The 25,590-nt window shown below is 39.8% G+C and overlaps 1 protein-coding gene across 3 annotated transcripts; it reads left to right on the plus strand.

Moving 5' to 3' along the window:
* Nucleotides 1–1,929: 1,929 nt before the first annotated feature.
* Nucleotides 1,930–23,693, plus strand: LOC146383622 (neural proliferation differentiation and control protein 1-like). Of its 3 annotated transcripts, XM_084934982.1 has the most exons (9): nucleotides 1,930–2,257; nucleotides 12,779–12,901; nucleotides 20,364–20,480; nucleotides 20,780–20,995; nucleotides 21,426–21,492; nucleotides 21,978–22,059; nucleotides 22,205–22,284; nucleotides 22,424–22,523; nucleotides 22,626–23,693. In XM_084934982.1, exons 1-9 carry the CDS (start codon nucleotides 2,146–2,148, stop codon nucleotides 22,695–22,697), a joined length of 969 nt encoding a protein of 322 aa, XP_084791108.1. In that variant the 5' UTR covers nucleotides 1,930–2,145; the 3' UTR covers nucleotides 22,698–23,693. The 3 variants fall into 3 exon arrangements, with proteins under 3 accessions (XP_084791108.1, XP_084791107.1, XP_084791106.1); XM_084934981.1 differs by lacking the exon at nucleotides 12,779–12,901 and having other exon boundaries at nucleotides 1,933–2,257; XM_084934980.1 differs by lacking the exon at nucleotides 1,930–2,257 and having other exon boundaries at nucleotides 12,634–12,901.
* Nucleotides 23,694–25,590: the final 1,897 nt, after the last annotated feature.

Raw genomic sequence — 25,590 nt, forward strand, 5'->3', positions numbered from 1 at the left:
TCTAGAGTCGATTGTGAGGCCTTCTGACCAGCAGCTGAAGCTTGGTCAGTATTGATCACACAGCAAATCTACAACAGAATGGCTGAAAAAGAAAAGAATCAAGGTGTTGCTGTGGCCCAGTCAAAGCCCAGGCCTCAGCCTGACTGAAACACTGTGGCGGGAATCGAGCTCTACATAAATGAAACCGTGAAGCAAATTTTGTATGAAAGAGTGGGTGAAAACTTCTCCACAGAGAAAACCATTAATTCATATGTCATGGGTACTATGTGTGTAATGCCATGTTCGCCTGTTCATTTCAGGTTGCACTTACTTAACTTTAAGAGCTGCTAAAGACTAGATAATTTTTTATTATGTCCTGATATGTAAAACATTTGAACTGACAGAGGGTGTAGGCGATACGCTATCTTTCTTTTTGTACAGGAAGACTGTGAGCTACTAATAGTCCGGTTTGAGGACTTACTTTGAACCGGACAGCTAAAGATCCTTGCTGACCTAAATTCCGCTCTTTGTTTGGCAATGGTCTTTCAGCACTAAGCAAGCAAACAGGCTCCAGCTGCTATTCGCCATTTGGTCTGTGTTTGGGAAATAACAATAATGGCTTTGGCAGACAGGAGGGACAACAATGGAAAAAAGAGGCGTATATATGTTTGTCTATTCGATGTCTATCTATACATCTTAAAAATACAACTGGAGATCATTTTACCCCCACCTGCTGCTACCTGTTGCTCCTCAGCTGTCTCCCTTTGCAGCTATCTGCATTTGGATCATATCTGTACTGCTAGGAAGAGGAAAAAATTGATAAACAAGAATAATAATAAAAAAAAGAATAGCAATGCGTAGACTATGACTGTGAACAGTTATCCGCATTAAAATAAGACTAGGAGTTTTGCATGAATACACGACTCTATCCAGCTGCATGAAAACCATCAAACCAAGAAGATCACATTATTAAACCGGTTCCTCCATGACATCAAACCTCACGTACGCGTTTACGTGGTATCCTGATTGTAATCGCTCGGTAAACTGTTGCATTCAAGTGCAAGTGGGAATCTGATCAGACACGATCTCGATCTGGTGGTAGAAATATCTCTGTATAAATTCGGATGATTCAGTACACGCATTTTCTTTTTTAATTAATGTCCTGGCTATCACGGCAATGAAGTTAGTTAAGATAATATCACAGGTGCATGTGGGAAATCTGTGATTTAAGATTTAAGACATCATGATGATTGAGGTTAGGTTAGGAATTTTCCGTCATTTATAAAAGGTGGGAAATTCCGGTGATGTTTAATTCGCAGTTAATATGTGATATCAGCATTTTAGGAATTGTAGTTTTTGTTGACTTTCATTTCCTTTGTCTTTATCTGTCACACGTATTTAACCTATACATTTAACATGATACCCTGACACGTTTTCATTTCTCCTGTTTGACTGGAGCATTTGAAACTAGAAAAAATTGAGCACCAGTGAAGGCAGGTTTTCCTTTTCAAGAAATTTGTGAAATTAGGTCCCAATATTTTTGTAAAGTCATAACAAAAATTCATATTGTTTCGTCCTTATGACAATACAGAAAGCGAAATATTATACTGTAGACCTCTTCAGCTTAACTAATAAAAACCTGACCAACATCTGTCCATAGAAAAGATTTTAAGATAAAATGTCAACTTACTTTTGCTTAGGTGGACCTTATTTTGGCTAAAATAAGGGAAACTAAATTGATTTCAAATGACTTTCAATAACAAACAATTAAAATGTATTTGAAGTGAATTTGCAGCCTCTCACTGTCTGCATAATTATAGGTGTGATGAAAAAAGAAAACCAATATGTTCAAACTGTAAACGTGTCAAGGGGAGTCTGTATTTTTATCTGTAAGTTTCCGAGAAGGCCCTGAAGGCAGCACGTCAAACACATACCCTCCCCTGCCTGAAGCTCCGCTATCTTTAGCACTGTAAGGATTACGGTGCGCAGTGTGTGTGTGACTGCACTTCGGTGCGACGTGCTCGGCTTATCGCTGTGGGCTCATTGCGCTGAAGCTCTCCCGCATCAGAGAACAAAAACCTTAAAAAAGAAGAAGAAGAAGTGATGGGGGAATGACAACAAACCCCGTCCCCGTCTGCGGTTCAACGTCCCCGAAAAGACCCAAGGATGCTGCTGTTCTCCAGCCCGCGGTGCGGGCGCAGGCGCCGGGCCTCGCTGCTGCTGCCGCTGCTCTCCGCGGTCCTCCTCTGTGTCATCCCTGTCAGCGCTAGACTGCCAGGTAAATCCCCAACCGGACACCTTAACATCCGTGGCCTGAGCTTGTTTTCAGCTGTAGCGCGACTGTCTGTCGCTCCAATTAACGCTACTAGGACATGTGTCACCAAAGAGCTTTTGTTATTAACGCGGGGAAGAGATGTTCAACTATACACGTGTGATTTGTTCACACTTTAATTGTTGGTTATGGTGTTCGTTTGGTTGTGTATGTGTCTTGCTGCTGAAGGCAGGTTGAGCAAGTGCGTGTGAATCTGAATGAGTGACAAGAGCACAATGGAAAGACAAAGGCCAAAAAATTCAAATTTCCTTCCTTGTCAGGTTACTCAGGCTGTTTCGTTCTGTGCTGACAATTGCACTTTTGTTAATGTCACAATAACCTTATAAAAATGTAAGACAAATGAAGTGATGTATAAACCAAGTGAGCATTTTTTAAGTATGTGGGAACTACCAGGCTGCAGGTTTTCTTGATAATTTCAGTTTATATGTGTGTGTGTGTGTGTGTGTGTGTGTGTGTGTGTGTGTGTGTAATGTTTTACCACACAGAGATGGTTGCTGTTAATATGTGCAGGGGCGATAATCTGCTTCTCAGCCATTAATGCAGAAAACCCGTGGGAGAACCAACAGCTGGACTCATGTAATCTTTATCTTTTATTAAAGACACACACACACACACACACACACACACACACGCTATACTCAACATTGACTGCCTCTATTGACCCAAACCAGTATGAATTTGTTGATGTTAACGTATATTTTTTAGATTTCTATAAGAATGAATGTGTAAAAAGAAAAAAAAGAAGCCTTTTTTCAATTAAAAGTGGTTGTTCAAGGCGTGTGCTCTGATGTGCTTTGTGACAAATGAAATGTGCGTAGTGTTTACATTTGAAGCTTGTATTGCATATGCAGTGTGAATGGACTTTGACTGATCTACGACGGCTTGGAGAAATGAAAGCTTTAAATGAAATGCAGTATAAATTCTTGGTTTTCAGTCACAGCAAAAAGGGATGCTGTGATACATCAGTACTAGCAGTAATCGTGATATTCATGGAATTTATGGAATTACTGTCAATAATCCAGTGCCAATGGCTATTTGATTGACATCCCAAGAAAGATGGAATTGCACCTTAATGATGGCTGCCACAAAAAAGGACCAATAACAGTAGCCAGGTCGTTTCTGCCACTCTGTGGCTACTTCTGACAAATTTCTAGCAAAAGACTAATATTGTTACAAGTCAAGGCAGGATTTTGGGTATAAGAAAATACAGCTGAGTACAATAGTAAGCTTTAGAACACTGTGTTGATTCATCTACGTGTAAATCATAGTTTACTTAACAGATTTGTAGCAGCCAGTGGTTCATTTGTGTTGCCCCGTGTCCTGTTAGGTTCCATTTCTTTGAAAAGTTTACTTTTTTAATGCCACTGAATTAATGGAATACACATTGCAATATACTGATTCACAACCCTGTATCATTATACGTGTCAACAGATTCTTGCCGATAACATGCCCCGTAGTAATGTGAATATATCCAATTCTTTATATTCCTGGAATAGATGTAAATTATGTAAATAAGCAGTAAACCCTTACAGACTTCACTGACATCCCCTGGGCTCCAAATGGTGTGAATTTGCTCTGTCTTGTGCTTTCTTGGTAGCCAAGGCCATATGAGAAACTGCTGCTTGAATGTCAAAAATTTAAAGAAGTGGTCGCTGAATATGTTGCGACCAGTTCTTTACTTTCTTTAGGATGGAATATTTTTTTAAATTCTCAGGTTTCTATTGAGCTATAAGATTAGTTTTGGTTGCTCTTTCAGTGATAGTTTATACGCTTACTAGCTTCCCTTGAAAGACATGTGTTTGACATCAGAAAGCTAAAACTGTGAAGTAAAATGATCTTTCTTGTGCATGAAGAGAAGACTTATGGAAAGCGGACTTAACATTTTGATGACGGGAAAGGCCAAAGCCGTCGCTGTTGTTGCGGAGAAATGCCCTTAAAAGACTGTAGACGTAGAGACTGGGAATGGGCCAATGTAATCAGGTGGTTTATTCAGGAGGCACTGACACATCATCATCGTGCTTAAGTAAGCCATAGAGCTTTCACTGAACACTGGGGTTTTTTGGGATGGAAGTAATCCAAAACCTCAATTTAACCAATTGATAACATAAAGTATGTCTATCCTGGTGGCCAAGATACAGAATAAATTTAGCACGCAGAGTTTGTTGTGTAATTCAGGCTCAGGGGTGTGTACTATATTAGCAATGCCAGGAGAGTCACCTTTTTTCACTCAAAAAAAAGCTTTGTTTGTCTAATTTTAGCATTTCATATTAGAAGCATCATCTCCACTTCTCAATATTCAGAATGAGTCTGGTCATTATTGTGCTGCCACACTTAAATGCCAAGTTTGTCATTCATTAAACCCACATAGAGTTGGAGTGATTAGTATTCAGAAAGCCTCTGCCTCCGGCTGTTTCTGCCACTAGGATTAGGATCTATATCTTCGCTGTCACACGCTCTCTCCTTTAAACACGCACAGCAACAATACTCATCTGTTGTCTTTTGATTTAAAAAAAAAAAAAAAACACAGGACATTAAACAACTCTCACTGGGTTAATATACACTGTCTGGTATCACTGTATATTCTTACGAGGTAAAGCTTACATACAGTATGTTCACATGTGGATACGGTTAAAGACCTGCTATGTGTGTAAAGACATTTGTGTTTTCCTTTGGGTTTAAAAACAAAACTGCTCTTTTAGAAATGACATAACTGAAGCGGTCTGTCACCTGTACAGTTAGTGACACGGCTGAGCAGACTTCAGGAAACATGAGCTCTAAAAATCTGTCTGGAATGAGGAACAAGACAAGTGGATTAACTAGGGCTTGCAAGGGGATTTCTGTTCAAAACAGTAAGGAAATAGTAGTTATTTTAGGCTACTCAGCATCTGCTGAGCAAAATGACCAAATTCATACACCGATTTGCACAGATACCGTGATTTATTTATTTATTTTTTTTAATTGGAGTCTTTATGAACTCTGTTTCTAGGACAAAATGCAGATCAGAGATAAGAAAGTGCTCGTTCTGGTTTTATGAACCTGTTATGTGGTTTGTGCAGTCATTGGTGAGATTAGATGTCACTCGGTAGAGAAAGGGAAGATTATTGAAATTACCCAGTGGCCAGGAAACACTTACCTAATAATATTGATCTACCTCACTGAGGTCTTTGTCTGGAAAAATAAGTGACCAGCCAAGGTTTTGCTGCAGTGGCTTCGTTAAAGCTCCCACTCCCCCTCGTATTTGAGAGCATTCTGTGGACTAGCAGACCTCTCTGGGAAATTAAAGGGCCAAAATTAACTTACAGAGCATCTAGAGCTATCTTTTCAAGAAATGAAGGACTCTGTGTGCTTGTTTCTTTCTTTTTCTCAACATCCATTCATTCACTCTGCTCCAGTTCACTCCAGTGCAGTCCAGTTTGGTCCTAATATATAAGCTAAAAGCCTTTTACTACAGTCAGATGAACTTTTGAACAACCAAGACAGACAGCTGCACGGAGCCCCAGATGTTACGTTGACAACTTTTACTCTAAAGCATTGTCTTAATATGTGGGAGCTGCAGTGACCTCAGTGCTTTCCCCCTAACCAAACGATCATTTTCAGTGATATCTCGGTGTGACACCCCCCAAGTCGGCTGTGTATTTTGCTGACTCATTTCACTCGCGCTGTAAGCCACAATTAGCTAATTTCAAACACACACACGTTTGATCAAACCGGAGTCAGCAGAATTTTACCTTCAATTAGTTTCTCTGCACTTCTTTCTTTTTATTACTGCTGCGTAGTAAAAGGTGAAAATTCAGAGCACCAAATTTTCTCTGTCAGCAGGTTTGCATTTGCGTGTAGCCACATCCTTAACAAGAATGTCTGCATCGGTTTAGCCTGATTTTAAATGCACTCTTTCCGTTGTGCATATAGTTAGAAGGAATGCCTGCCTCTATCGATCGATAGATCGATATTATTTACACTAGTCAATCTAATATATAATATTTTATAAGACTCCGTAAATGAATATCGTAGGATGGATAATTGAAATATTGTACTGCAACAACTGATCGTGCCAGGAGCAAACAAACAAGATGACCATGAAAAATAAAATGGGGAAAAAATGACAAAATAAAGGAGCTTTCATTTGCTGCCTACACACCGCCATTGTTTTAATCACTTTAACCTCTGTTCTGTTCGCTGTGGGATGTGCTGCTTTGCTTCACTCTAATGATAATGACATAGTAATTGTCTCCCGTGTAATGGGTTAGACTCATCATTGTCTAAAATGACAGAAGTTACTGGAACAGAAATATAAATGGCAGACTGGGAGTGATAAGCCAGACGAGGTATGGGCCTGATTGGCAGTAGTATAAAACAAAACCTTGTTCGACCTCATTTTTCCATCATGTAAAAAAAATTAATTAAAAAAAATGTAATTTGCCTTAAGCTACCAGTGTATTTCCTGCCTCTGTCTTTTGAGCACGACTGTCTGTGTTTCTGCATGTCCGTTTGAGCTTTTGCTCGCATGATTAGCAGGTGTAAAGTCATGCCCCATTTTCCACCCTAATTTTAGGTGAGTCATCGTACCAGATCACCGAGGGAAACTAACACCTACGCTACTGAAAATGATAATGTAGACAGTTTTCACAACCTCAGCCATTTATAGCCGCTTACAGCTCTATATTTTGGCTTCAGGGTTTTTGGCATGGTTTTCTGAGAAATGAGGCAAGTGGGTTGGGGGTTACAGAACAGTTAATATGTCCACTTTTTTTATCTCTGCGATAAATAAAGCTGACTCTGAAACCTATACGTTGCTGCCACTTGTCAAACTGCCTCTATGTCCAATCAGAAGTGGTTTTAAATAATAGAATAGAATTGAATAGCTTTTATTGTCACTGTTACAAAAACAATGAAAGGCTGTTTGGCATTTCTCCATGTGTGTGAAGTACACACACACGCTTACATATATATACATACACATACATGCCATCTGAGGAGCAGGTGCATTGAGAGGTGCAGTGTGATCAGTGATATTGCACATTGAGTAGGGGGGTGCTGTTGCAACTATACTAAATAAGGTTTTAATAAATACAGTTTAAAGAGGTAGGGATGTTGGTTGCTTTGAAGTATAAATAGAAATCCGGTTTACAAATAAGGTGTAATGTCCATGAGTGTTGGCAGTACAGTTATCCTCCAATCAGGGTGGAGGTAGGGCATGTTTGACAGCCTGTGGGTAAAAACTTCTGTTGAGTCCTGATAACCATTTAACTGCAGAAAAGGGAAATTATCCCAAAATGTCCTAATGTGTTTTTTTTTTTTTTCTAGCTAATTTCTTTATATTTTGCGAAGAAAATGGAAAGTAGGTGTTTGGATTTGTTGAAACGTGCATGCATAAATGGAAATGCAGTAGATAAGGCAAAGACCAAATTTGCTAGAAAGTCAATACTTGATATGCCCAACTTTATTCTTCAACACAGGCTTGAACTTTCTTACACAAGCTTTCGCGTCATTTCTTGAAGTCGTCTTCAGGAACAGTTCTCCAACTTTCTTGAAGGACATCCAAAGTTCTTCCTTGGATGTTGGCTGGCTTTTGTTCTGTTCTCTCTTAGCATGATTTTCCCATTTCACTTCCTTCAGAATGACGTCTTGACAGCCATCCTTGTTCTGAGGCTCTTTATAATGACTTGACCAGCATATTGGCTCGTGTTACATTATTCTGCTGTAATCCACTTCCATGGTAGCATACATTAGCAGGTCTTTTTCCAGCAGATGCCAGGGAAAACAAACCACTACAAACAAGTTGTTGGCATTTGTTAGAGCATAGTGGATAAACAGAATTCCAAAAAGCCGCATATGCAAGCATAAAAACACTCAAATCGAGTCAAATCTACTATCCATGGGGACTATATCAAGTGAGGAGCTGTGCACAGACCTCTTTAATGTTTTCACTTGATTTGGACTGTTGGGCTGCTTCCTGTCTGCTATCAAAGGGTCAGGAAATGAACACAATGGGAGTGTATGGTCCTCCTGGCATACCCATTTCCTGCTTCCTCTAACTCGCTTACATTCACACACATGGCTGTGTGATTCATTGTACTGTATTTGTAGAACAGCTTAAATGTGTACACAGTAATGTGACAAAAGTTAGAGAAAAAAAATCAAAGATTTTTTGTGTGCATGTGTCTTAGTGTTGGTCTGGGAGTGTAGGTGTGTACCAGGCTGTGTGAGAATGCCTCTGCTTGCCTCTCATTTATTGCTGGCAAAGCTGCTGCTTAGCACACAGCCTGGCAACAGCAGCAGCAGATGGTTAGTAAAGTCATTTTTCACTTGTTCCAAGGACTTCTGAGTCCCTGAGTTGCATAATGTTTTTTTTTTTCACACCTCCTCTGTCTTAGCTGAGACTAAACGTCCTTATCTAGTGCAGAAAATCTGCTTTTTCAAATGTATGTCTATATTATTAATGTGTATCCATTCTCCATCTCTTGTTCTGTGTCTTGTTTTATATTCCTCTTCCTTTGTCATCTTAACTGAGCTTCCTAATTAGCATCAACACTGTGTGGGAGGCATGTGGACGCAAGGCCACCTCTTTGCCTGTTTGACGTTCACTTCAATGACTCCTTTTGTCACGGCCGCAAACAGATTTGAGCAGCTTGGTCATACGATTGTCATGTTGTTGAGCATCTTTATTTGTTCATTTATGGTGGCCTTGACAGCTCAGAACATACGCGAGGAAAACCGATGCCTGTAGACTGAACAGAAGCAAATTGGGACACGTCTCTGCTGATTTAATAACATATGTTCAGCATTAGGCAAATACGGTACACTTCAACTAATGCCCACTGCATGTATTTACTCAGCTATTTCTCATAATGCAGTGGATTAAGCTCTCAGGGCCATGTTGTTCAGGTGTGTTTAGAAAAGTATCATCATATGCATTTGCGGTTTGGCTTTCTGGAGAACCAAAGGCCTACTACTGCAGATTAATTATTGTATAAACCTTTTTATGCTAGAAAATGGTAATGCATGCAGTTTCTGTTTGACTGCTGCACCTCTCACCATCATTTTCGCTCCGTTGTCAGCCTCACACATTCATAATGAGCACGGAGAGTGGGTTTGTGTATGTATGGCTGCTTGTGCGTGAGGTGAATAATTTTCCTCGCTCATGTGACTGCAGTAGGTTTCAGCACATTAACTTCCCACATGATGAATAACAGATGAAGTGCTGAAATTCTAGCAGTCTTATTATAATCAGGATGCTAAAAATAAAGAAAAAATTCCCAATCTCTAACTTTGACAGGAATGAAATTGTTCTTATCTTTTGTTGACATTTGTAAAATTTATATGACAAACAAATGAAGAATTGTCTTGTGTAATTTTGTTTGAACATTACAGGGGATGTGAGCTTTTCTGTGTTTAATGGTTACAGTGTTTCATATGCTAAGGCCACTATAAGTAATTTCTGTTACTCAATGTTTCTGTTACAAATGTTTAGTTTACACTATAGTTTTTTTGTACCCATGGCTCTGTATGATGTCATGAGAGCACATATCCTTATATGGTCAACTCTGGTCCACACAAGCCCCTGCTAACTGGCGTTTGGACTAAAAGTGGAAGAAATCTGACATAAAGAGAAAAAGGACAAGGAGCTAAAATGACTTGTCAAGGAGCCAGTGTAGGATAAATAAGGATAATTTTGAAAGTAAATCATGCAAAGCTACTCTACTAGAGTCCAAGAAACAAATGAGCTTAAAACTTGACTCCTTAAAAAAAACCCAGAGACTCTGGAGTGACTCAGTAGAAATCGTAACCTCTTTCACTTCATCATCAGTATTTACTGCACGATGGAGGCAAAAATGACATTTTTCTCTAAGTCTAAAGGTATAAAATCATCATCATCATCATCATCAGTTGCCTGATAATGATTTGTGCCACATGGTGATGACTGTGGTTTGCCTTTATTTATTTTATTGCCGCAAGCAGCTATAACATTTCTGACCATGGGGAAATTATAGAGCACTGCTGTCCTGTGCTGTTACATTGAGAACCACAGCATTAGGCTTCATCCACTGGCAACCAAAGCACCTCAGGACCAAAGTAGTGGACTGATTAACTCACATTTACAGATGAGAACAGCTTGTTTGATCTGTGACATGAGTGCATTCGTCAACACCTAATCTGGGCCTGAATGGCTTGTGATCAAAGAGGTGTTAAATAAATAAACAATTGGTGGAGGGGGAAAAAAGAAAACTGACTGATGATTGTTGGGAGAGAGAATGAGAGAGGACAGATAAGCTTGAAAGGCTGTTTAGAAGAGGAACGCATTCTTAAACCAAAACCGAGAAAGTCGATATTTTCTAAATTTTGGCGAATTCTGAATTAAGTGCATTTGCATGGTCTTACAGTAGACACATACCCAGCAATGAGCTGTACTCAGTCAGTTAAGTAAGTTTTTGCAGTTGCATAAAAGGACAAGGACAGAGTAAGCTCTTTCTAGTGATGCTTTTTTCCCTGTAAGGTTATAGATTGAAGGAAGTGGAAAGAAGCAACAGAGAGAACTTCTAATCTTGTAATTAGAAATGAGGGGAATTTGGTGCATGAGCATGCTACACTCACAGTGCTGTGGAATAACTAAGCAGGCGGTGAAAGATGGAGGTGACAGAGCTGCTGCTTTTCAGTGCAAACTGGAGAGAACAGAGTGTGACTTTGAATCGAGGATGCTCAGGGAGATTTCTACCTGCGTGCTACTCTAAAGCAAATCATAATTAAATATTTGCTTTTCCCGCTAATAGATGATTAATAAACCATTTTCTTTTTGTCAGCCACCAATGGTTCACAAAAATAAGCCCATGGTTTCCATTATCTCCAGATATTGTCTGTCAAACAGTGTTCTCAGATTACACATTCGCCCTTCACTCGCAGGCCAGGCCAGTCAGTGACATGAGAAGATGTGGATGTGTGCCCATCTGCCGATTGCAAAGTCGTGGCAGTGTGTAACCTTGTCAAATGCGTTATGTGTATGTGCTGCTGTTGAGAGTGTCAGATTTTCATTGAGTAAAGACTTTCACTGTAAGTCTGTTTAAAAAAACAAAAAAAAAACCAACGTTTATTATTCAAAGAATGAATCACCTGATTCACCTACAATCTTTTAAATCACTTCATAAATTTTGCCTTGAAAATGTGATGAATTTAACAAAGATGGACCAAAAAAACGTTTGGGTTATATCCACATGACGAGGAGAAATGAATTGAACAGATCAGCAGTAACAGTTTGGAAATGAGCGGCAAACAAAAAATTGCAAGTTTGTGATCTCGCTTTTACGCCAGTGGTTTTCTGAGTGTTTTTATGGTGGTAAACAAGTTTAACTTTATATGTCATATTTAACTTCTTAAATATTTGATGTTTTGTGATGTTTTTGGTAATCAAATTTTATTTTCAGATACAAATTTGGGTTACAGCTGTTAAGAAAACAAGATAATCAAGATGAAATTTTCTTTAAGTGCACTCTTTTCATTTCTTCCGTACATTATGAGTACAGCATATCCCTTCCTCTACAGCAGGGATTTCAAACCGATTTTACGTAAGGCCACATGTAGCTCACTTTGATCTTAAGTGGGCCACTGAAACTCCCTATTTTGTCAGCGCACTTTCAACAGTATGTGTCAGTTTTTCCACATGATGAAGAAATGCTGCTGCAGTAAATGAAAGGCTGAGCCTAATGTTTGACACCCCTGCTCTACAATGCTGCACCTTCACCCTTTTCCTAGGAGCCTAAACTCAGTCCCTACTGTGGCAGCCTTATTAGCTTGAGCCAAGTTTTTACAGTAGTTGTATATTACACTGTATACTTGACCAGCCCTGACCTGTTATTCTTTGGAAATACTGGAGTCTCTTCGTGTTCATTAAGCCGGCACCACTGCCCGCTGTGCTGTTCACCTTTAGCTGTGCAGCACTGCTGCGCTCATTATCCACTCTGATAACATACCAGAGCTCCACTTGCCCTCTGCCACCAACACACCTGCTGTGGTTCTGTGACCCACTCCCTCTTTTGTGTGTCTGTCATGCTGTTTGTGTATATATCCAGATGCAGCTCTGTGAAACCGGCAGTAATCAGGTCAAGTGATTAACCAGATATCGACGGCCAAACAGGTGGGGCCCACCGCGTTATAAAATCCAGATAGCTATAAAAAGTGTGGCTCTCTTACTGACAATATTAAACCTAAGAGGTTACATTGAACTCTTAAAACAATTTTCCAAATCTCTGTGAAGCTGTGATGTAACTCTGACATCAACAGACACTGTGTTCCACAGCAGGTCTTTCTAAACAGAGACACATCCACTAATGAAAGGACTGACAGTAATGGTGAAGCATTTCTTATTCGTTCAACGTGAAGAGAGCTATTTCACCGCCACGTTAAAAGCATCGTTTCTGCATCACATCAGTGTGACTGCGGTGCTGATGAGACTTATTTTCACTCCCTCTCATGCAGCCCACGGGTGTCGCTCAGTCTGTGCTAAACGGGGGCACGACTCCTGCAAGCGTGGTTCTTCAGATTGTGGTCCCTGCCGATCTCCTCTGCAGGAGAATGAGGAAGGACGCTGCGTGCGTTATGGTATGTGGGGGAAAGAAAAAGATAAGCGTGCTCTCACACTGCTCTGCACTTACTATGCTCACAAACTCCTCAGTTCCTGTGAGGACATTACAGCTCAAACTAGCACTTGATTTTAAAGACTTAACTAAGACAGAAGTAATGTGGTGGTGTTAGATATTATCCACCACACGATAATCTCACGAGTCTTTTTCTTCTACTGAACAACTGTAATTTTGTTTGGTTATCTTCAAACATTTCCAACCTTTTTTTAACCACTAGGAAGTAAAACTGTTGAAATAAACTGTGTGAGTGTCTTTAATTCATTAAGCCTGTCGGCATGTTTTTCAACTGTGGGAAAAACTGGAGCACCAGGATAAAACCAGTGCACGGGATGGAAATGATCAGCTAGTTTAAAAATGTATATAATTTTTACTGACAAAATCATTAATCGTTGACGTGAAAGGGCAGCTAATAATTAGGAACATTTGAATTCTGTGACTGTTTGTCATGCACGCCACTCTCCAGTCTTTGGATTCGCAGAGTTAAAACTGAGATTAAAAAAAAATATATCAGCTTGACAAGAATAAACTGAGAATTTTGGACTAGTTCTTTGTGCGTATTGTAATAACACTCTGAAGTTCGGTTACCTGTGTGAGGTTCAAATGGCTTCTCTCTGATAATAAACAGGCAAACGTGCTAATGTCTTATCCTAATGGTGTGATTCTTTGTCAGGGCATCTTATTGTGGTCCTCGCTCACCCCCCTCTTCTTCCTCCAATGCCTCTGGCAACTATGGCGTAGGCTGATTCTCTCTGTATTTTAATCCGTCCCTGCCCCTGCTACATCTAACACGCACACACACACGTGCAGTGCCCCCGCACTGGCGGCCTTAATCACTCAGATGACATGCCTTTCTCTCTCTCCGTCTCTGTTAACCTTCATCTCCATCACTGAATCAAATATCTCTCAGTGAAAGAGCCAAGCTGCAGAAATAAATGCTATTTTTCAGATTTTCATGACGTGGCATTACACTGCTGTCACGCACTCCACGTTTCACAACAGACGTTGGACAGAGAAAAGGCAGCATCTGTGTGTTTGAACCGTGTGTGTTTATGTCAGCTGGTGGGCCACATGTGGCTTTATAAGGATTAATAATTTATATAGATTTGCAGCAGGAGAGGATCCAGTGCGAACTTGGCTCAAATTATTCTCAGCAGCATCAGAGAGCGAGGTAAACAAGAGGGGGAGATAAGTGTCAGCGGATAAAAGGTCACATCATGCAGGAGGAGAGAGGATTATTAACTGTCCGCTGGGATGATAAGATGCAATCGGTTAGTATAGTTACTTTAATGTTGGGTGGCATTTCTGCTTTTGTGTCTCTGTGATGTTTACGTATGTGGTGCTGTGAATCTAGTACATCGTAGGTCTCTAAGCTTCCTAAAGTGGTTACATAAACCCCCGAGAGACTGCAGAATACACTGATCCACATGAGAGTCTCTCTCTCATTTTCACATTCAAATGCACATGCCCTCAAACACACACAAAAGGAACTGTAACAGATTCATTCATACAGTCTGTAGGTTTTTGGTGTATTTTCTTTGCACGGGGCTGTGGCTACCTCTGCTATATTACGTCCTGCATATTGCACTTTTGAGGTCATTCCTATTGTTCCAACTAAAGGAGTGATTACCTACATTTTTAGATCAAAATTCTGTTGTGTGACTGTTCGCCTCTATGGTGACAGTCGACTATCGAGTTTCTCCTGTTCAAAGTTATTTGTAAGCAAGCACTGGAAGTGGAGCAAGCGAGGCAAGCAGCACTTTTTTTTTTTTTATTGTTTATTGTTGGGCCAGCCTGTGTTTGACATAGAGGTGTGCACTGCCATTTGTCAACACACAGTATGACTGAAAGCTGTGTCACCTGATTGCATGCTTGCTGTGAAACCGTATATGCTAAAGGCACAGCAATCGCTTTTGTTCTTCAAGAGGTTTTTTTTGCCTTTTATATCTACATGGAACTATGTGAGACTGCCCCCCCCCTTAGGTACACATGCTTATACTGACTTGTATAATGCAACATAAAACCAAGCCGTCAATAACAAATAGGCCATGACATGCTGACAGTTGCAAATATCCTGCAGCCATATACTTTTGTAAGATGAGGCTAGAAAAATTGTAACCCAAATTTCCATTTTTTCAGTTTGTTTACAAATGAGCTCGTTTTGTTGTTGTTGTTGTTGTTGTTGTTGTTGTTTCCTTTTCTGTGACTCGATGAAATGTTAACAAGGCACACTGTATTAAAAATAAGAAAAAATATGATCACCATCTGAAATTCAGTTTAATTCCGTTTTGTTTATGTATAAAGCGCCAAATTAAAGCAACAGCTCACCTTAAGGTGCTTTAAATTCTAAGGTAAGACCCTACAATAATACAGAGAAATCCCTGTGAGCACGCATTTTGCTATAAGGAGAAGGAAAAAGTTCCTTTTAACAGGAAGAAACCTCTGGCAGACCCAGGCTCAGGGAGGGACAGCAATCAGCCGCGACTGGCTTGAGGTGAGGGGAGGAAGACGGGACAAAAGAGACATTGTGGAAGAGAGCATAGTTTCATAAGAGCTAATGATTAAATGCAGCGTGGTGTGTAAAAACATAGTGAGCTAATTTGATGCTCTTTTTTTGTCAATGTTATTCGTATACAGATTTATCATAGTTAATCAATCCCGCCATTTATACCACTCCTGCTGTTCTACTTTTGTAAAACTTAAAGTAAAATAACTCCCATGTAACACGTTTTACAGCCTGTAAATCATCAATGATGTGTATGATGCTCAACACTAAGTGGTCAAAAAGTACTGGGTCACCTTGGCATTACTTCTACTCTGATTCCTAAATGCTTCCACTTTGCATTAATCCGACTTACAGCGGATTGTGGAATACCTAGGAAGGAAGAAATTTACCAAAAATTGACTTCTTGCAGTAGCAGTAGCATACTAATACAGTACCACACTTGAATCACTGAGCTCTGTAGAATGACCCATTCTTTTGCAGATGTTTGTAAAGGCAGACTGCATGGCTAGGTGGGACTGTGGCCCAGTACTTTGTACATGTAGTGAATGTACCAGAGAAAGAAGTATGACTCATTTTATCAGTTTACGTGATTAATTTTTATCAGTTTTACCATCAGAACATTTGCCCTCAGCAAATATTACAGCTGTTTTGTTTGTTTTTTGTTATTTTTGTTGTTTTTGTTGTTTTTTTTACATTTGGAAATCAGGAAACAGAAGTTGATAGAAATCAAATAAATTTGGATCTGTTGTCTATTATATACCTGAAATTTAATTTTCATTTTTAGAGCTACTGCTGCTATGCTGGGTTTGCTGCTTTGTGTAGTTATTTTACATAACAGTATCAATATGAATATTTGCGGATTTTAATAACTGACTGACCTCTAAAAATCGCCTTTCTAAGACTTGATCAGAGAAAAGACCAGCGCATTCTGCGTGATTTATTGCCAGCTTCTTAGACTTTTATTTTCTCTTTATATTAGTAGGCGTACTCATTTTGTGTAAGTATGCATGGAAAAACAGGTGCGGCTCTTTATTTGTGATAGAAATTCTGCTGGTTAGGTTTCGCACTGACCTAAAAGCGTGCACTCAGCTGCGACTAACTTTTATAGCAGGTGGATAATGGCTCAGTGCTACAATTATAAAGTACACAGGAACCAACTTGAGAGATGAAGTGGCAGAATGGCATTTTAACTACGCACCAGTCCCTCCACACACCACCTTATAAAGTAAATACAAGATTCTGATTAAACTGTGACCTTTTTTTTGGTTTCTTTCCTCTGGCTTAATTGTCTTCTTGACCTTTTTTCCAAACCCACTGAAAAGAGCATGTACTGATCTCAGAGCCATGACCAGCACTGTTTAGTCACAGATCTTTAGAAAATCTGAGAATATTTTCAACTGTTAGTTTTACTCCTGGCTCAGAATTAAACATTTGGGAGTGAATGTAAGTGTGAGCCACCTCCAGATAGTAAAGGCAGTAAGTGTGTCTATTATGATTGATGATTATGAAGACCAGTTTAAAAAAAAAAAATGGTCAGGTTAAAAATAATATTACAATGCTGGCAGTTTTCTCCTTGTTTTTTGGCTTAAACTTCTTGAGTACTGTGCTGCAAAAACCCTGAATTGACGCTTAGTCTCCATCTTGTCTACCGCCATTAATTCAACTACACACTAGGTGGCAGCAGGACACACCGATTATACATTTACAGGCCAGAGCTCAGTTAATTCTTGTCATGCTGCTTCTAAGCATGCTGACATAAAACTAGGTTTAATCGCTTTATAGCTTGTAATTTATAAAGGAGCAGTGATATAGTCAATATAAATATTTACTTTTTTGAGAGCTTCTTCCTCGTTTTTGTTTTGTTCCATTTTTGGTCTGAAAACGGGTAATTGTGTCATAGTATTTTTGACATTTCTGTAGAATTAATCAAGAACCTGCAAACGAGGCGACTAATCCGATAAGTCAGAGTCATTTAGGGAAAGGAGGAAGTAAGTGTGCATGTCTGTGTGTACATGTGGGATTTTCTTGGGTGGGAGGAAGAAATGTGAATGGTTTTTAAGTGGGAAAAGAAAACGGCACATGTGTGTGTGACCCATATTGCCTGTTGAGATGTTTAGTGTTTGTTTGTTGTACCCAACTGCCCCCTGGGTGTTCGCAAGAGGTTATGGGTCATTATCAGGCCGGTGGCGAAACTCTTTCAGAAGGAGAGGTGTCCATACTTGGTGAGTGACAATCCACCCACATTTTACAGTCACCACTTTTGTTGGGTGAATGATCAACCTTAGCCTCGGTGGGATGCTGAGGGATTTTTCTAAATATAATACTGTTATTTATTTATTTACTTTTTTTTTACATATCAGCTGCAGATTTTTTAGTAACACCACACATTTGTGACACCACCAGCCAGGCTCTGCTAACTCTTGTGTGTTTCACTAGAATTTAAACCCACAACTCCACACGCTCCTGCCAACCACAGAGGCACAGTTGGTGCTCTTATCCACCTGCAGGGTACAGATGGTACGTCCCGCCTCCACAGACACCTGCTATGGAGTGCACTAAATAGCCAATGGTGTATGTGTGTGTTTGTGTGTGTGGTAGTGTTTTTGTGGTGGTGTGTGTGATTGGAGGGGCGAGGGGGGATGACACAGTAACAAAGCACTCAGTGAAAGTGCTGGCATGTCATATCATACGCATTAGCTTGGCCAGATGGCCAGCCTTCTGGAGTGAAAGTGACACTGTAATCATTAATGTAGTGCTGGCGTAATAACGCATTCGTTTAGTTGGATTGAGTGGTGCTCTCCATGCCTTTTTTTTTCCTTGGGATTTTTAAAATGCACACTATGCTAAATATTTGTTCAGGATGTTGATTGTGCGAAGGGTTGACTGAGAAAAGTAACCTGTGCTGAAAAATAGAATGGGTATTCTTCAAGGGTCAGACAGGATGAATGGATAAAAAAGGCTCTTCATTGTCATCATTGACACAACCTTTAAAAATCAGAATCTCTCAAACGCTTTGAGTGATTCATTAATTTTCTCTTAAAATACTTTTAAGTATTAAATCTTTCACAGTAAAGATTTTAGGAAAGAGTATTCTACTTAATGTGTCTTTTTATTTGTATTTCATTATATTTCTGTTCTGATCCTGAGAAATATGTATTGATTGTAGTCATTTATCTCTATAATGTTGTAGTTTTATGTAATTGAATACTGTAAAACATTTTTGTGTATTTAAACACTCAACTAGGAAAAAAGTTGTAAATTGAAATTGGCTATAGGCTCTCTTTGTAATTTAAACAGCACCATCTCTATCAAATAAATTTTATTTATAACAAGATTCTAATGGGAATAATGTTGAATGGTGATATAATGTATTATCGTTCATGTAGTTAGATTTAATTCTTTTGATTCTTTATTTTACTCGAGGCTTCTTGTCTCACTAGGATTATATGCAAACAGCAATAATATCAAATTATAGCATTTGATATATAGCAGATAACCTTTACAGGGGGAAACAACTCTTTGATTATCTCCATTAGCAGTGAGCTGTGGGGTCTATTGTGAAGGCAGCAACTGGATCCCAGTGAAGCCAGGGTTTGGCTGATTGCTCCTGCCCCCCTGCGGTGCTTCCTCCTGTGGCCACACACACGCTCTCGGCCCCGGTCGCCCTGGAGCCTTTGGCTGTCCTGCAGGAATGTGGCTCATTGTCTGGCCTAAAGGGCTGTTAACAACAGTTTAGCATTGTGTCCTTTTTAATCAGTCCCCCGGAGAAAAGAAGGCACGAGCATGCTCACTGTTTGTCACTTGAGAGTCAAAACACATGCAAATCTATGCATACATTCCTCAACCATATGCAAACGCTCCGTGCTTGTCCCTCCCCTGGTTACAACAATAGTCACCTGTTACCTTCAGTCACTAAACTGGATTAACTTTAAAGTTGTGTTTCTGAGACCTTTCGGAAAAGAGATGACAAAAGTCAGTTGAAGGAGAGGAAGTCTTGATGCAAGTAACGTTCTGCAAAACTTAAAAACGCAATGCAATGATGTGCAAGTCTAATACACCGAGATTTTATTCACAATAGAACATAGAAGACGTGTAAAATGTACATTAACACGTCTCTACAATAAGATGGGAAAGGACCACTGTCTAGCAAACTCTCTGACACAACAGTGTGTAAACATCTGGGAACTGAGAAGACCAGCTGGACAAAGAGAGTAATGTTGTCCCAATTGTGTCTCGTATGAGATTCTAGCTGCTCAACAGTCCTCGTTATCATGTTTTTCATTTCATTATATAGTATATAGTTGAACTGTCACATTGCTTCACACTGCCAGACTGCAACTGCTCTTTATGTACACTCTTTGTTGCTCATATATTGTGTTGCTAACATTGTTGTGCTTGAGAGACACCATCGATCAGAACCAAATCCTTGTATGTGTTTGCGCATATACTTGGCCAATAAATGCAATTCTGATTCTGTGCTAAATGTTTCAGGTGGTGATAGGTCTGGGCTGCAGGCAGGCACCCAGACTCAACAAAGTATTGACTCAAGGGGCTGAATAATTACGCACACCCCACTCTTCAGTTATTTATTTGTAAAAAATGTTTGGAATCATGTATGATTTTCGTTCCACTTCTCACGTGTACACCACTTTGTATTGGTCTTTCACGTGGAATTCCAATAAAATTGATTCATGTTTGTGGCTGTAATGTGACAAAATGTGGGAAAGTTCAAGGGGGCCGAATACTTTTGCAAGCCACTGTAAAATTAGTCTGTGGTTACTATCCAATTTGTATGCTATATGAATGAGTTCATTGTTAAAGGCTTTGACTTTCACTGCGATTGTTACTGCTTTTTATAATCGGTGGTTTAATTCATTAATTCTCTCAGTAAAACGTCTGAATCTTTTCTCATCTTTAGATAAGATTAAAGCCTATGACCTGGATGAAGAAATTGACTTCCTTCACTCCATCATTGAGAGACAGGAAGTGTTGGAGATGAAGCAACAAACAACAAGAAAGCAATCCAAACATCCAGGTAAGAAAAATGCAGCAGAATCGTATAGAAGTGGTAATCACACATTATTCTCCATTTGAGATAGAGACTTGAGTATTATTGTTTTTTTTGGTTTTTTAAAGCTCATAGAGTGTTTTGTGTCCCATTGAAGTGTTTCTTTTATTATGTTATGCTACATGTTACATTTCAGCTGTCTGATTATTGCATAACAGTCATCTGTGAAGCACTTTGACTGATCAGATAATGCTTTTCCTTCCTTTTACTTGTAGCCTGTGGTTGTGACTCTGTTGCTGTTTTTGCTTCCTACTCTCTCTTTCCAGTCGCCATTATTTCCAGAACAGATAGAAAAAACAGCAAGACGGATGCCTCCAAACACAAAAAGAAGATACAGGGAATAATGTTAAGTGAAAGCCTGAATATCTCCACTGCAGCTCCATCTTCTAATGCAGCAACACCACAACCCTGGACCGCTGATGTGGAGGGCCGCGCTGGGCCTATACCTGTGCCAGCACCCATGGCAGACACTGTAATTATTAGTGAGTATAAATTCATGTACTCAGTACACAACAGTGCCAAGGGGCCTGATGTTTGCAGCGAGAGGCTTCAAGAGGCTTCTCTGTGTACCCACAAAGGGAAAAAACACTTTTTCTCTGTTAGCAGGAAATTCAGGTTTCTGGTGCAACATTAGGGTGTAACCAGATAAAAATTGGGCCTTGTCTTATTTCTTATCAAGCAGTTTGTTGCCTCCTAGCTCTAAGTTTGCCTTAGAAGATCTTATCACTGTTGTCAATGTTGCGCATCATTTTGATGTCCAATTATACTGAGCGAATTAGCTAACAGGTAATTAAATTAGCCATCATAAATGCCTAGCACAGTGGTTATCAGTTTCTCACTCACTTACTCGTTATTTGCCCCTAACAGGCTCTGTTCCCCTCTGTTTACCTCTTTCTTTGTATCAATTTGCAGTTATTATCTCTGTGTGTGTGGTGGTGGGAACGGTGGCAGTGATCCTGGCTACTGTCTGCTACATCAAGTAAGTGTGAATACCGAAAATCTGAAGTAATGCAAGAGAAAGCCGCTGAATAAAGTTTACCAGAATATGAAATTCTCATTTGAAATGAATTGAATGCAACACAAAGCCAAATCTAGTGTGTTTACAACAATACAGCAGTTAGTTAATTTATATAAAAAAAAAAAAACACGTAGTCTGCTTGGCCATGTTTTATGTCCAGTTTATTTTACATTTTGAAGTCAAAAAGAACTAATAGTTTACACAGTTACATGCAGTATAATCTATGAAATGTTTAGTCCTGTTTGGTTTTATGCATTTAATAACTTAAAGTTAGAAAGACACATGCTGTGCAAGAACATTCAGAAACTCTTTGATGTGGCCGTGAGATCAGAACCTGCTTAAATCTGCTGTCACCATAACCTACCATAAGCTCTGAGCTTGTGTTTAAGATTGTTTTTAAGTGGAAAACCCCCTCAAGTATTAAAGGAAGCTGATGATGCCCACAGGTTTCAAAAAGAATCACATCTTGCCGAGAAGGTAGACTACCCTGCTTTTGGAGGGGCGGGTGTATCTGCCAGTGGTACTTCGGTAAGCGCCCATCTCTAGCTTTGCCTAACGGGTATTATTAGTTCTGTTTCTCACTTCTTCTTCTGCTTTAACCACAAGGTTTGTGAGCTGAGGCTTCTGTCTTCAAATGTGTGATCCACACTTCCTGCTTTTGTTTGCTCCACAGATGGGAGATAAGACTCTGGCCCAAAGTGCTCAAATGTTTCACTATCAACATCAAAAACAGCAGATGCTCTCAATGGGAAAGTAAGTTATTTGCTATTTTGTCTTTCTCTCTTTTAGCAACACCTTTGTGCCTTTTTATAGACTTTAAACCACATCCTTTCCCTGTGCCCTTTGACCCCATCACCTCCACATTAACTCAAGTGTCGATTCGTTTTTTTAGTCACAAGCCAGAACAGAAAGTCAGTGAAACTGAGGGCACATCAGATGAGGAAGAAGTGGGAGGTGACTTCACAGTATACGAGTGCCCCGGACTTGCACCAGTGAGTAAACGCATGCATAAAGTCGCACATACACATATTTACAGCACTGATCATTTCTAATGTTTTATGACTGGCTGCTCATTTTCTGCGCTCTCTCAACAGACTGGAGAGATGGAGGTGAAGAACCCTCTGTTTGATGATTCAGCTGTACCTTATCAGGGGAATGCAAAATGAATGCTGAGCACTTTACAGTGCGCGCACACACACACACACACACACACACACACACACACACACACACACACACACACACACACACACAGGCATACAAGCCATTTTTCTGGAAGATGCCTCGCAATTTCACACTGCATGCATCGAAATGAAGGATTCTGGTAGAAGATGATGTGATAAAACTGACTTTTTCCTGTTCACCCTTTACTCTATCTGCCCCAGCACGGCTTTTAATACTACAAATGTGTGGTGGTTTCCTTGTTAATTTATTTCTGTGTCTGTTTCGAAGCCACTTTGTCTTTTAATGTAAGTTTGCATACCCCGTTAGGTGTTTGTCCTACCTAAATGTCAAACTCTAAGTTAAGATTTCTTCCCTTACCTTTGTTATTTTCCTAAAATTCTGCAGCTGTTTCCAAAGAATATGATACAATAGCTAAAAAGTGTACCATGCAGATACAAATAAATAAGCTGAAAACATCCTAACAGTCGACAGCCTGAACAGATACCCAGGAAAAACTCCCTAACAAAACACAAGGTTTAACATTAAAAATGTTAGTGTTGTTAGTTTTTTTTTTTTTTTTTTTTTTATCCACATAAGCTGCACATGAAGATTTTTAAGACTATAGATATATTGAATAGAAATGAAAATGAAGTACTCAGTGATGTATTTTGCATGGTTTGATTGTATAGTGTTTGAAACATGGCAATGCTGCAATGAATTTTCTGCCTCCTGTATGTATGTATGCATCCTATTGCTGCAGGACAAATGTACAGTAAAAGTGACTTCCAAGCACTTGAATGAAATTTTGGAGACAGGCTGTTGTGATAGACGTGTAGGTGGTAATAATCTCTGTCTTGTATCGTCTTTCTTGCCTCTTAGCAGTCCCAAGTTAACCTCATGCTGCAAATTGTACATACAAAGAGTGATAGTGTTCACTTTTTATAGATATTTGTACATGCAGACTAACTACTGGAATTAAAACTTTTTACCACATGCAACATGGACGTTGTTTAGCCTTTTATTTCTGTGGATAACATTTGGTAATACAATACTGTGCAGAAATTTGTGCCACCCCTCAGTAATTTGCTTCCATAGACCTGGACTTTATTGCATTCTTTCTGAAGACATTTCTGACCATTTTCAGAGGAATGATGAATAATTGAAGCATCAGTCTACACATAACAGAGAACTTAGGAAAACAAAACATTTTAAATAGTCTATTTAGAGACTTTATTATTAGACCCCTGCCCCTAAAACACATTTTTTACCATTTCTTTACTTAAATTTCCAGAAAATGATCAACAACAATGCAGTGTGACAGGCATAAAATAGCATTTTAGCCCCAATTAGGTGATTCTGAAAGAGTTTTTAGCACGTACTTGGCACATATGTGCATGGTGTGCAGTGTTTCCTTAAATAATTTGAAGAAATTGGACAAATGAAGGAATAGATGACATTCTCAATTAGTTTTGACAGTTTTCATTGAAAGAAAATGGCAGATGTAATGGGAGACTGCAAGCTGGGGAAAGCTTCGGTGAGGACTGCCAGCAGTTCCTAGGCCAGGAGTGGAGTGGAGTGATGAATCCAAATTTAAAAATTGGTTTCATTCATCAATATTTACAGATGATATCAGGAGACGGTGAGTGTCTACATCCATCTGTGAAACATGGAGACTCTATCATGGTTTGGATCTGCGGGGCTGATCAGACTTTGATCCATGCACCATGTAATTCTATCTAGAAAGCATCTTATAGGTATGGGGAATACTCTCATTTTTCAGCGCAACAGTGATCCCAAACACACCACTTGAGTTGTGAATGTCCTTCAGGAAGCCTGGAGAACTATTCCTGAAGTCTCTTTAAAGAAATTATAAGAACATTTCCCTAAAAGAGTTCAGGCTGTGTTGAACAATAAAGGTGTTCATACCAAATGTGTGTCCGAGGTGGTAATCTGCAGCACGGGGGCACCACAGGGCACGGTTCTCTCACCTTTCCTGTTCAGCCTTTACACTTCAGACTTCTGTTATAATTCGGACGATTGCCATCTACAGATGTTCTCAGATGATACAGCCATCATTGGATGCGTATCAGACGGGAATGATCAGGAATACAGGGGGGTCATCAATGACTTTGTTGGCTGGTGTGAGACCAACGTACTCCAAATCAATGCCGGCAAGACAAAGGAGATGATCATAGACTTCAGGAGGAAGTCACCCCCTACAACACCGGTGAACATCCAAGGGAAAGACATTGAGATAGTGGACTCTTATAAGTACCTGGGTGTTCACCTCAACAATAAACTGGACTGGACTACAAATACAGACGTCCTGTATAAGAAGGGCCAGAGTCGACTCCACCTGCTGAGGAGACTGAGGTCCTTCGGAGTCTGCAGGACTCTGTTAAGGACATTCTATGGACACTGTGGTAGCATCTGCCCTTTTCTATGCAGTGGCCTGCTGGGGGAGTGGATGCACGGACAGGGACAGGAGCAGGACTGACTGACTGGAGTCTGTGGAGGGGGTTGGCGAGAGGAGGATGTTAGTAAAGCTGACATCCATCATGAACAACCCACATCACCCACTGCATGAGTATGTGAGTAGGCTGAGCAGCTCCTTTAGTCAGAGACTGAAACACCCTCGCTGCAGGAAGGAGCGCTTTCGCAGATCATTCATCCCAACAGCAGTTAGACTCTATAACTCCTCAATCACAATGTCATAAGTCACTGGACACTGTGAACATCCACGGTCACCACTTCATGCATAATGGACCTTCCATGTGTATGGACATGTGCAGGTATATATGTATGTATATGTATACATATGTATATTTAGTGTGTACATGTGTGTGTGTACATGTCTATACATAGGAATAGTAGTGGTACAATAGTTATGTCAAG

This window comes from Perissodus microlepis, chromosome 7 (assembly GCF_051167445.1).
Source record: "Perissodus microlepis isolate ML-2025 ecotype Zambia chromosome 7, ASM5116744v1, whole genome shotgun sequence".
Classification (NCBI taxonomy): Eukaryota; Metazoa; Chordata; class Actinopteri; order Cichliformes; family Cichlidae; genus Perissodus; species Perissodus microlepis.